At 46.7% G+C, this 12895-nt stretch overlaps 1 protein-coding gene and 1 long non-coding RNA gene across 2 annotated transcripts; one reads left to right on the forward strand and one right to left on the reverse strand.

Moving 5' to 3' along the window:
* Positions 1 to 389: 389 nt before the first annotated feature.
* Positions 390 to 9496, forward strand: LOC118691033 (fatty acyl-CoA hydrolase precursor, medium chain-like). Its single transcript, XM_036390057.1, has 13 exons — positions 390 to 465; positions 1541 to 1733; positions 2399 to 2543; positions 2987 to 3120; positions 3456 to 3609; positions 4477 to 4578; positions 5405 to 5509; positions 6173 to 6313; positions 6398 to 6484; positions 7460 to 7607; positions 7793 to 7924; positions 8255 to 8327; positions 8753 to 9496. Exons 1-13 carry the CDS (start codon positions 390 to 392, stop codon positions 8925 to 8927), a joined length of 1665 nt encoding a protein of 554 aa, XP_036245950.1. The 3' UTR covers positions 8928 to 9496.
* LOC118691035 (uncharacterized) lies at positions 7905 to 10751 on the reverse strand. Its single transcript, XR_004980945.1, has 3 exons — positions 10650 to 10751; positions 8662 to 8795; positions 7905 to 8157 (listed from the first exon to the last, which is right to left on the reverse strand). It is a non-coding gene; the product is annotated as an uncharacterized LOC118691035 (long non-coding RNA).
* Positions 10752 to 12895: the final 2144 nt, after the last annotated feature.

Genomic DNA, 12895 nt, shown 5'->3' on the forward strand with positions numbered 1-12895 from the left:
AGATCTCAGCACCCAAAGGCAGTGAATGTGAGCGAGCAGAGCCGAGGTGCCCTGCAGGTGTGTGCGGGGCAGGCTGAGCAAAGCCTCCCCCGGAGCCGCAGCCGGAGGTGCCGCAGCAGCAGGACAGCGCTCCCGGCAATGCCGGGCCGTTTCCAAAGCACTTGGAGCCCGCGGGGCCCGGGATTCTGGCAATGCCATGGCCAAGGAGCGCTGGGGAGGCAGCAGGAGCGCCGTGGGCAGGAGGGCTCCCGGCTCCCGGGCCCAGCCCGGCAGTGCCGGCCTGGCTCGCAGCCCGAGCGCTCCCTCGCCTCAGCCGGGTTTGCCTTGCGTAAGGCGGCCCAGGCCGAGCCTATAAAGGCCCGGCCCGCGGGCTCGGTGCCAGTGGCACCATGGCAGCTGCGAGGGACACGGCGCTGCTGGCCTGGATCCTCTGCCTCGGCGGCACGGCGCTGCTGGTAAACACAGGTAAACACCGGGGATACTGCCCAGGGCAGCTGCAGGAGACACGGCACCTGCAGCTGCTTCCCGGGGCCAGCCGAGAGCAGGGCACAAACCCTGGGCAGGGATGGGCTCAAACCCTGGGCAGGGATGGGCACAAACCCAGGGCTGGGATGGGCAAAAACCCTGGGCTGAGCTGGACAACACCTGGGCTGAGCTGGACACAAACCCTGGGCAGGGATGTGCACAAAACTGGGGCTCAGCTGGGCACAAACCCTGTCTGGAGCCAGGCAAAAACCTTGAGCAGGGATGGGCACAAACCCTGGGCAGGGATGGGCACAAACCCTGGGCAGGGATGGGCACAAACCCAGGGCTGGGATGGGCACAAACCCTGGGCTGAACTGAGCACAAACCCTGGACAGGGATGGGCAAAAACCCTGGGCTGAGCTGGACACAAACTGAGCTGCAGTAGCAAAACGTTCATTTCTGTTTTTAATCTGCTTTCAGTCATTTGTATTTCTTCCCTTCTTTGCAAATAGCAAAGTCAAATCCCTGTCGCAAAATCTTGCCTGCTGAGGCTGAGCAGCCACAGTACCACATCTGTATTTGATGTTAGAACTTTCACACAGATCTTAAAATGGGTTTTTATCTAACCACCCAGGGCTGAAAAAAAAAATTAAGATCTCTATGCAACCACCAATGTGTGTGTGGTAAGACAATACAAATTATATACCTGAAGGAGATGGACATACAGGCCAATCAAAATGAAGGCTGTAATAATGGCAGCTCTACTGATTTAATTAGGGTATAATGAAAGTACATCAGAATAAATTAAAATTAAACTAAAAAAAATTAAAGATTAGAACTTAAATTCAATTAAACTAAAATTTAATTGAGTAAACACCAGTAATCAAATTAGTAAAATAAAAGAGTAAAATAATATAGCATATTAAGATAGTATAGTGTTAAAGCTGAGAGTTTGTTGAAGCTTTATGTATAAAAACTACTTGTTTAAGTGCACAAAAGGTGTATATTTAAGTAGCAAATCTAGTAATTCCTTACAAACAGACCAGTGATGTGATTCTGTGCTGCTGTCCCACAGAACAACCAGAAGCAGAGACCAAATACGGGAGAGTCCGAGGGTACCAATTCCAAGTGGACACAGCTGACAGGACTGTAAATGTCTTTTTGGGACTTCCTTTTGCTAAGCCTCCACTTGGATCACTGAGGTTTTCTGAACCCCAGCCACCTGAGCCATGGGAAGGTGTCAGAGATGCCACTTCCTACCCACCAATGTAAGGCAATGACCAAACCACTGAACCTTTCATGATGTTAAACTCTGGGCACTTCCATGACACTGATGTGCTCACAGGGCCATCCATGAAGGCAAATTCCTTGGTGCCCCCTCGTTGCACCTGCAGCTGTCCCAGTGGATGCATTTCTAAAGACACTCTGGGAGCTGCTCTCTGTACCAGCAGCTGCTGTTTGACAGGCATCACAGATGAGCTGAGATGGAGCAGCACCTACAGACAATGCTCTGCCTCAGGAGCACTTGGCCATCCCTTACCAAGCACTGGAAACCTTGGCAGCATGGACAGAAAGGAGCTGAGGAAATGCTGGAACACAGCCTTAGGGGGAAACTGCCGAGTCAAGTGCTTAAAAGGGCACATAGGAAATGCACAGCAATTCCAATCTACCTTGTAAATGTCTCACTCACTCCTGTTGTCCTACTGGCCTTGTTTAGTGTCTCAAGGCTAATATCTGCCATTGCAATGCAAAAAGCTATTGGAGACTTCAAATAATTCATTTATATTTTCATATGTATTTCACATACCAATCTAAAAGTTTGCTGCAGATCAATTTCTGCTTGGCAAGTTGTTGTGGAAGTACAAAAAAGCTTCTCTTCACTGCTTTCAGGATTTAGTGAATTCTCTTGCCTGTTACTTTTGTATTTATTCAGGTGTCTACAGGACCAAGTACAAGGACAGTTTATTTCAAATATGGTTACCAACAGAAAAGAGAAAGTTGCTCTGCAAGTGTCTGAGGATTGCTTGTACCTAAATGTCTACACACCTGTTTCTACAGGAGAAAACGAGAAGCTGCCTGTAAGCAAAACCCTTAAAACATTTTGAGCAAAATTATCTGACAGGAAAGTTCAACCTCTGCCATGAGCAGACATGCAGGGGCACTTTTGTAGCGATGAACAACTTACATGCTTTGTCCCAGCCAATATTAACTGAAATTAAAGAGACACAACACCCTATTTTACAAGTAAAATTGTATTGCCATTTGGCTAAGCAGTGCTTGATTTAATCCAAAGGATCTGTCCAAAGTCACAGGGCACTGACACAGTGTAAGCATTTAACAAAAGCAGTGCCATTTTGTAGCCCTGCAGGCCTTAGATTTGAATGATTTCTACAATTTGTGAAATGTATTCTGAAAGAATCAGGAGAGAAATAGCACCAAATGTTGTTTCTTGGGCTATATTTAGTTTTTCTCACTGCGGGCTCTTACCTGTGCTGGGTTGATCCTGTGTTTCTTGTTCCAGGTCCTAGTATGGATCCATGGAGGTGGATTAGTTTTTGGAGCAGCTTCATCATATGATGGCTCAGTATTTGCGGCATTTGACAATGTGGTGGTTGTAGCAATTCAGTACAGATTAGGTATTGCTGGATATTTTAGGTAAGTTGGTTGATCTCAGTTTTTCCTAAGTGTTTTCTAAAAGAATGTGTGCAAAGCCCTTGTAAAGAGAAGTGCAGAAGACTTGCTTATGCAAAGAAACATTTCTGAACTGCACCTGCAGCACTGGGGACAATTTCCAGTCCCTAGGCAGCTTCCAGGTCTGTTCTTGTGGGGCTGCTGCTCCAATCTCAGGGATGCCCGAGCCATCCATTTGTCAGTCGTGGAGGCAAGTTCTGTGCAGAGAATGGCAGATGATTTCTCACACCACAGATTGTACTTTCCTCTGCCTCCTGGCTTGCATTGAGCACTTGAACAAATCTGTTCTCTCCCGGCAGCACTGGTGATGAGCATGCCCGAGGTAACTGGGGATATTTAGACCAAGTGGCGGCTCTTCGGTGGATTCAGGAAAATATCATGCATTTTGGAGGAGATCCAGGATCTGTCACTATCTTTGGAGAATCTGCAGGAGGAATCAGTGTTTCTGCTCTTGTAAGTTCACAGTAATATTGAATTGTAATTACTTAGGGGAAAAACCCCCTCCTTCCATTTTCAGTATCCGCATGGGAAGTCAGCGAGAGAAAAGGGCGGGGTTACAGTGACACATCACCTGGGTCTTTGATAACACAACAAGGCAAAACACCACAGACTTTGAATGACAAAAATGTGTCATTTTCATGCTCAAATGTTGTGGTTAAGGAAGAGAATGTTATTACTCATCTGTTGAATTAAATTTTGGTCGATTTGGGTTTTTTTCCCCAATGTAAAAAACCCTCAAGGTCTAATCTCATGAGAAAAGTCCTTTAGGAGGAGTTGTGGACTCTTGCCCAATTCTGTTTGCTTTGACAGCGCAAAGTGATTGAGGTGAATAGTTCTGGTAGCTGGTGCAGCCCTGCAGTTTGTGACGCTGAGATTGTGTAAAATCTTTACTCCAACACGGAGCACATTGGCTGTGACTCTCTCCTTCTCCAGGTGGCTGCTTTGGTACAGCTCACACAGCCCAGCCAGGCTTCCTTGTACCTGGCATACACATCCCTGCTTCCTCGGGCCAGAAGCTCTTTCCTGCCCTTCTGCAGCAGAGCCAGCCTGCCTTGGGCACATCCCATCTGTACCTGCCCTGCAGGGCGGTGCTGGGAGGCCCTGGGAGCAAAGGGCAGGGGGAGGGAAAGGCCCTGAACTCCCCATCCCTGCCAGGGCTGCCAAAGCACTTTGCACAGCTGGGCTATGGCCAGAGGCTACACAGGGACACTCTTAGCACATGGCCTTTCCAAATGCTCCCAATGGCCACTGCTGATACTGAAACCCAAAATCCCAGGGGAGAACACAGTGCTTGTCATGCTTGTCCTTGCTTTCTCACAGGTCTTATCTCCCCTGGCCAAGGGCTTGTTCCACAAGGCCATTTCAGAGAGTGGCACTGCAGCCCTGGGCTTGTTCACTGACCAGCCTAAGGAGGATGCACAGGTGGGTACTTGTGGGAATTTTAATTCCTTTTTCCAGATAGTTCTGCATATATTACACTGTCCAGTCCAAAATATTGAATCATGTGAATTCACATTTCTTGTGGATCAAAGCAGTCATTAAAGACAGTATTTCTGTGTGCAAATAGTACATGTTTAATGATGTGTTGCTTTTCAAACACCCAAATATCCCCAATGAGAGAAGAATGAAAAGTCCAGGAATATTGTAACATGTAGTATCTTCCAAAAAACTGAACTTATACTGTTTGGCTGGAAACAAGTATCAGACTGAATACTCTTCTCTTCCCCTCCTGTTTGATGCCTGTAGTGTGCAAATAAACAAGACTTTATTCAGTTGTTTTTTTTACTTTGAGAACTACAGGCTTCCAGCCCTTTCTTTTCTCTTCAACTGCAAGGAACAATTTCCAGAACCTGGAAGCTGGGACATAAGAGAGACAGCTGTCTCTAATGACAGCTCTTGCTCCAGCCAAAAAGACATCACCAAGAGTGGTAGAATGTGCTCCCTGTTGCAGATGGTTTATTCTCTAACTCCTTTATGTCACCCAGCCTTCTCAGCCCAGCCTGTTATTCACCAGCATTGTCTCAGAATATTTCTGTATCAAAAAAACCTGCAGTTAGAGGTTTTCCCCTTCTTCCCAGCCCATGGTGTGAAGGATTGTGAGGGCTTCCAGTGCCCTCCCTCAGGAGCTGGGACAGCCAGGCTCCAGCACCCTTTGTGCAGGAGCTTTGGCTGCTCCTGCTGCACTCGGTGTCTCACAGAGCCAGACAGAGGAAATGTGTCCAAGACTGTTTGTTCTCACTGCTTGCAGAAAATTGCTGCTGTCTCTGGCTGTGAAAAATCCAGTTCAGCTGCAATGGTTGAATGCTTGAGAGGAAAAACAGAAGAAGAACTACTACAGATAACACAAAAAATGGTAGGTGAAATGATTCTTCTTGCATTTAAATGACATCTCAGATCTTTTCATCCCAGAGAATACTCTTTGTGGGCTGTAATATTAGCAGAACCTGAAGTGGTTGTAAAATCTGACGTTCTTGACTTTTTCAGGACATGACAGCACTGCAGATCTGCAGTGAATTCTTGCCTGAAAAGTGTAAACAGGTTCCTGCCCTTCATTCTGCATGCACTTGGAGCTGCCTGTGGTTTGCTGTCATGCTCTACCAGGGCAAGGAACAGAAAATGGCACAGATGATTCTGGAGAACCTGAAAATCAAACCATATATTATGTCCAACTTAAAAGTTCTTATAACATTGCTTATGTGCCTTAGAAACTTCAATACAGAAGTGGTTTTTTCCCTGCTGTTCCACACATCTATGGCCATATTGCACTAAGAAAATATGTAAATTGAACATAATGACTTCTGCTTCACAAACATTAGAAATATAATGTTAATCTTCACAGAACCTCCTTCCTAGTGCAAAAAATCAGTCAGAGATTGTTCAGTTAGCATGGATATCATTACTTTTTGTATTTTCATTTGGCTTCATTTTGCAACAGCAGTTAAAATCTGAACTACTTTCAGAATCAAAATGAATGCACTAATGAAGCTTTCTTTTCCCTTTTTCCCTTTTTGTTCAGGATGTTTTTTTCAGCAGTGGATGTGTAGATGGTGATTTTTTTCCAAAGAGCCCTAGGGAATTACTCTCTGAAAAATCAATCAATGCTGTCCCATACATCATAGGAGTAAATAACTGTGAATTTGGATATGGACTTCCTATGGTAAGAGAATTATAAAGTTGATATATAAATATCATTTTGTAAATAGAGGCTGCTTTAATAAGTATGATTCTCTGTATCACACAGATGATGAAATTTCCTCCTTTTGTGGATGGTCTGGATAAAGATGTTGCACGTCAAATTTTACAGAGCACCCTACCACTAATCTTTAAGGTAAGAGACCAGTTTCAGAATAACTCAGTGCTGCTGCTTGGCTGGTCAGGCTGGTTTCACCCCTGGAGGGACACATTTCACAGGGAAATGCCATTGTGCTGGACAGCTCCCTGAACTGGGGCAGAAACAGGCACCCATGTGCTGCATTCCTGTTACCTCCAGTGACTGCAAATACCCTCTCCATTTCCAGCCTAAATGTCCATCTTCCTCAAAAGGAGTTCTGTGGGAATCCAGGAGTGATGCAGGTACATAAACAAGGTCTCTTGGATATTGTAGATCCTCCCAGTTATGCAAGATGTGCAGAGTAGCAGCAGGTCTGGCAGGACACCTATGGGACACAACCTCCTAAAGCAGTAGCTGGGCACTGGAAAGGAAAGCCTGAGAGGTTTGGGGTGCTCTGACACCTTCCTTCAGGTTTCTCGAGGTTTTGCTTCCCTGTAATTTACAAATCTCTTGGCTTTGTGGTGCCTTTGTGCTCTCCTGAAGCTAATCCATAGAAAAGTACAGATTATGAGGTAAGAATTAAGGACTCTAGAAGCAGGGCCAGTACTTGCAAGGATCATTCAATGACACAAACATCCACCATGAGCTTGGAAATGCAGAGCCCAAGCTTGTACTGAACGGGAAAAATTATGGTTATCTACCACAATCAATGGATTTTATGAAATCCAGCAGGATCTCTGTGCTGTTGTGAAGGTGTTTCCACAGAAGAGAGAAGAGTCAGCATCACTGACTGCTGCTTATCTAAAGGTGCTTGATCCTTTGATCTTGCATCCCTCTTTTCCCCAAGATCACCTGTATCCACAGCTGTGGAACTTCACTCTGAGCTCTGAGCCACACTCTGACACAGCTGGGGATTTTCTCTGAAAGCTGTTGTTGAGGATTAGCCAGGGATGTGCAGAGGCCACACTCACCCACTGCTGTTGCTCCTTGTAACATTCATCATCATTATAATACTTTTCATTGCTGTTTCAGGGCCTTACATCTGAAGTTGTTGACAGAGTGTACAAGGAGTACATGGGGGATGCAGAAAGCCCTGCTCAGGTCCGAGATGGCCTCCTGGATGCAATGGGAGATGTCTACTTTGTCATCTCATCTGTGGAAGTGGCCAGATACCACAGAGGTACCCAGCAGCTTCAGAACAGCTGTACAATTCTGTCGGGGGCTGGTGTGGACAGTGTGCAGCACTTTTCACCATCCAGAGCACTGACAGTGCTTTTATTTAACCAAAACAGTTTTTCATGAAAGTTTATCATCTCTGGAGCAGTATTTTCAGCTCTCAAACCAGCACTTTTCTGTATCCTCTAGATGCTGGCAACCCAGTCTACTTTTATGAATTCCAACATCGGCCGAGTTCCGCGGAAGGTTTGGTACCAGAGTTTGTAAAAGCAGATCATGGAGCTGAGATTGCCTTTGTCTTTGGAAAGCCATTCTTAGCTGGTAATGTACCCATATGCACTCCATCTTCCTTTTAGACCTTCATTATTTCTCATTTCAATTACTGCAGGGCTTTAGAATAGAATTTCTCTCTTATAAGCATTATAAACATTATACTTATTATAAGCATACCTTATATATCATAAGCATCATTATGAGCATAAGCATCTTCTGTCTTCAGGAGCAGATACTTTTCATTACATCATTCATCTGCAGGTCTCTCCTACAAAAACCTCCTAGAAAAACAGGGCAACCAGGAGAAGTGTTGCAATTGATACAGCTGATACTCATTAGTTACTTTCTAATGTGGCCCTTCCCTCTCTCCCTTTGCAGGAGGGGCTACAGAAGAAGAAAATGAACTTAGCAGAACTGTTATGAGATACTGGACCAACTTTGCTAAAAATGGGTGAGAATCACAGTGCTAATTACAGCTCAAGTTCAGTCTGTGCTGCCCAGAAGGTACTTACCTGCCTGAAGCAGTACTTACATGCTTCTTCCTAGAAATTTGACAGAATTTAAGAGAAATATTGAAGCAATATCTCTTCTTAATGGTCTTAAAATAAAAAAAAAAACAGCAGAAATGAGGAAGAAAAAAGTCTAAGAGAAGTTACTCCATCTGCAATGGAGTTTTAGATCTAAAATGAATGGCAACTTTTACACTTTTGCTGTTCCACTGATGAGCATTTTCATAAAATACTGTCCATTTATTCAGGTACCAGAATCACATCAGCTGGGCTCACCTGTTGGTTTTCTGAACTGCTCTGAACCTGAGCAGTCAGACAGCAATGGATTGGCAAATGGAGAGCTAACTTGTCCTTCTGTTGTTTCCAGAAATCCCAACGGAGAGGGCTTGGTCCATTGGCCACAGTATGACCTGGAGGAAAAATACCTGGAAATAGACCTGGAGCAAAAGGCAGCAGAGAAACTGAAAGAACACAGAGTGCAGTTTTGGGCACAGCTCATGAAACAAAGTCAGACTGGAAGGAGAAAACACACAGATTTATAAGAACTGTGGAGGGCACAGTTTGCTTTTAAAGCCCAAAGGAAAGTCAAACAAAATGAGTTTGTCAGCATACAGAGTAATAATCACCTCCTAACTCACTGTTGTGTAATCTGCTATCCTAATCACAGTGAAGGGAGAGAAACAAGGGGCATTCAGAATGTTTGTCAGACTGAAAATCACTATTTAATGAAGCAAGCAGAAAAACAAAACCCCAATCTGTCCAGGTCCAGACAGACCATGGTACCTACTCAGGGCAAATCAAAACTGAATACTGAGGTGGGAATGGGCAAATGAACTGAAATCTGTAAGAAGTTATAGATATAGACTATACCATAAGTGTCAGAATATTTTATATGCTTATTCCCTTCTTCTTGCAGAAAGGCATGGCCAGTTGTCCTTCCTAGGGACTCTTTCTGCTTTCTTTAACTGGAAATAGCTTGTAGGCAGCAGAGCATCCATCAAACTACGCCTGGGAGGTGGGCTTGACATCTCACAAAAGAGGACAGAAAATCTCTTCCTGTTTTATTGCTTTGTGAATTGTTCTAAATAAATGTTGCTTTGATTTTTTGGAACTTCCTTTTCTTTCACTTAACTGATGGAGGCTCATTCCGAGAGGTCGAGGCACACGCGAGGAGCCAGAAACCTGCCCAGGTTCTTTCTTCCACACAAATGGTTTCAGGTATGAATCTTTTCAGGTGTCTCTGCAGGACCTGAGGCTTAAGGCTCTTCCACAGACTCTTCTGGGGTGTGACTGTGTGTCCTTCATTCCTTCCTGGCAATTGCCCAGTCCAGGGGCTGCAGGAGGACGCACTGCTGGCAGGACAGACGCCCACAGAGGCAGGGGGGGAGCAAAGGCTGGTGGTGCTCCCTGCGCTTTGCTGGCTCAGCAGCACCAGAGAGAAGATCTGCTGACGCGCAGAGTGTGCACCCCCAGCCTCCCCCAGCTGGGGAAGGGCTCAGGGCACACCGGGAGGCAAGTGGCTTTTTGCCAAGTTACATGGCAAGCAGGATACAGAGGAACAATGTGGGAATCCAGGAAGCCAGGAGAGCTCTCCTCATGGCCATTAACAAACAAACAGCCCTACTCCAACTACCCCTTGCACTGCTGCCCAGCTCCCACATCCCACAGCACCCAGGGGGCTCTCACAGGGACAGCCCAAGCTCCTGCTGCAGGTATTGACCCTTGTAGGTGTCCTCTTCTTCCTGCTCACCCCTGGGTTCACTTGCTTTTGCACACCTGTGGATCTCAAGCAGTGCCATCTGCACTATCTGGCCACCCCCTTTTCTGCATTTTCCATAACTTGTGAAAAACTCCAGCTGTGGCAATTAGGAACAGCTAATTGCAGCAACCATGCTGCCACTTCTGTCACACATTTCTTACCCCTTCCCTTGTTCTGCTCTGACACAGCCTTTATGTCCATTAGTGGTGTGTTTGTTGAATCAATGTGTCAGTCCCTGTACATTCACAAAAATCATTATCCTGACAAGACAGAAGGAATCCTGTGTCTTTGGGAATGCAGAACCATCAGTATAACTCCTGGGTAGAAAGGAGGCACACATTGGGCACACATGAGAACAAAGTCGTTTCTGACTGTGTGAGAGGAAGGGTTCTGTCCATCTGTGGATTTTAAAGCCCAAATATAAAGACTGGTACACACTTTTAAAGAGAAAGGAATGACACCACGGCCACAGTGAATAGGCCACATTTAAACAGCAGATCCTTACCTTACGTCCCAAACCTCATTTTATTTCATAGCTTCAGTATTCATGGTCACTTGGTTCAGATTCCCAGCTGCAGCTATCGTTGAAGAAATTCTCAGCAGTATATTTACTGATACTATTCACCAAGAACGGCTACTGTTCTGTTTTTCGCATTCTGTCAATAAAAGCTTTCATCTTTTCTTTTGAAGTTTATTAATTATCCATAATTACTATAATTGCCTTTCCAAGGTGGTCAGTATGTTTGTTCTGTGCCAGTCCGTCTTCTCAGATCATCTTGTTGCTAAGTGTGAAATATGCAACTTTTTATTAAGATACGATGTTGTTTTCAGCTTGATAACTTGTAACTTGCAAACCTGATCAACAAGGAGGGAGATTTGATCCATGAAACAGAGCGGCCAACAAGCTCTAAGTGATGTGCAGCTGTTAGAAACACAAATTCCTGGTCAGCAGCATTGCCTTGTTAAGGTTTGGGGCTGGACATGTTCCGATGATCTCAGCCCCGTGGGAAGTTAACAGAGCTGCTTGTGCCTCCCTTGAGCTGCTTGGGATAAAGGAAGCTGTGAGCAGGTGGAGTGTGCTCCCAGCTCCAGCAGCTCTGTGGCATTCGAGTCCCTGGGTTTAGAGACCGGCACCTTCACTTCTCACCTTCCATCTTGGGCTGCAGGCACCTCACTGCTCAGGAGCTGGGCTGTGTGAGACTCAGACCCGTGAGCTGTCTCGACCCAGGAGTTTGGAACTCCCTGTATAAGAAGGCTCCAAACAGTAAAGCACAGAGTTTGTCACATGGAGCTTTGGGGGTGTGTCATCCCTGTCTCACCACCGACCCCACGGCACACGTGGATTCCAAGGTAATTGTGGTGTCCCCGACGTGATACGACTCAGCCAGCTCCTGTGGCTACAAGGGGAGCAGGCAGGCCAATGTGCAGGCAGAGCCACCAGACAGACCAGCGGGGAAGATGAAGAAATAATCAAAAGGTGCGTGCAGAGGGTGGCCAGGCCAGCAAATAACAAGATATAAATAGGGGCGAGCGTGAAGATCCACCCAGTTTATACAGTGGGCAGGTCTATTTTGTGGCAAAAAGCTTCTAAAAATCTGGATTTCTTTTTTATATACCCCTTCTAAATAGAAGACTCCACCAGAGAACATGGGAGGATCCGACTCCATGGAAGAACATCCAGCAATGCAGGTATGGACCCATTTTCTAAAGAAATGCCTTTGAAAAAGCGAATTTATTAGATTTGATAATATGAACTGAAAATCGGGGATTGGAACCTACCAAAGAGAATGCATAAAATATTCATACAAGGACACAAACTGGTGAATATATAATGGATGCAGCTTACAAAAGCAACAGAAATGCAATTAAAATCCTAAGGCCTTGGAAACTGATACTGAATTTAATAAGATGGATAAAAACCAAGATGTGTGGTGAGAACTGAGTGCTGCGAAAAGCAGCCACGCTGCACCGTGAGGCGCTGAACGGGCACCACAGGGATGACTGCAAACATCCCAGAGGGGTGGCAAGGGTGGAGGGACAGCTGAATCCCGGTGGGCGGTGAGAGCCCGCGCGGAGCCGCTACCTCGGCGTGCACAGGCAGTGCCCCGGCCGGTGGCGCAGCCCTGGCGGGGTCCAGGTCCAGCAGACAGGGAACCCCACACGCTGCCTGCGCCGTTGCGGCAGACGGTGCCTGGCCAGGTGGCACGCTGGATTGTGCAATGCAGCCTGGAGCGGAGGCAAGCACAGCCGCAGTGCCCACTCAGGACTGCTGTGCCCAGCTGAGTCGCTCTCCGGCCGCCCAGGGCTGCATCGCCCGTCTAGGCAATAGCACGCCGAGCATGCCGCCCTCTTTGTGGGGCCAGACCACGCAGCAGCCGCTCCGGCACTGCCCCACACTGCCATGTTAGCACCCCCTGTGACCCCACGCACACCAGGACCGCCTCCTCTTGAGGCCAGGTGGCCTGGCCCCAAAGATAATTCCCAGCTCCATGGAGCACGGCCGTGCCTCCGTTGGGGGAATGTACCTACAGCCCCAATCCAGCCTACATTGGGGGGCAGGGCCTGTCCCCAAGCCAGCATCACTCCTGGCGTGGCCTTGCCCCTGGCCCTGCCTCCATGGGCAGATGTGGCAATTACATCACCAGGAGCTCCTGCAGTTGCCGTACCAAGAAGTGGGGCCACTCTTCCCTCAGAACCACCCCTGCCAGAGTTAAAGCCTTCCAGAGACACAAGGGATCATCGTCTCCCTGC

The sequence above is a fragment of the Molothrus ater genome, chromosome 12 (assembly GCF_012460135.2).
Source record: "Molothrus ater isolate BHLD 08-10-18 breed brown headed cowbird chromosome 12, BPBGC_Mater_1.1, whole genome shotgun sequence".
Lineage (NCBI taxonomy): Eukaryota > Metazoa > Chordata > Aves > Passeriformes > Icteridae > Molothrus > Molothrus ater.

What these genes read in the sequence shown, in the direction of transcription:
- LOC118691033 (XM_036390057.1), top strand. Translation starts at nt 390, where the DNA reads ATGGCAGCTGCGAGGGACACGGCGCTGCTGGCCTGGATCCTCTGCCTC. An exon ending in CCCTACCACTAATCTTTAAG is followed by an intron (nt 6,485 to 7,459) that starts GTAAGAGACCAG and finishes TTGCTGTTTCAG; the next exon opens with GGCCTTACATCTGAAGTTGT. An exon ending in AGTGGCCAGATACCACAGAG is followed by an intron (nt 7,608 to 7,792) that starts GTACCCAGCAGC and finishes TGTATCCTCTAG; the next exon opens with ATGCTGGCAACCCAGTCTAC.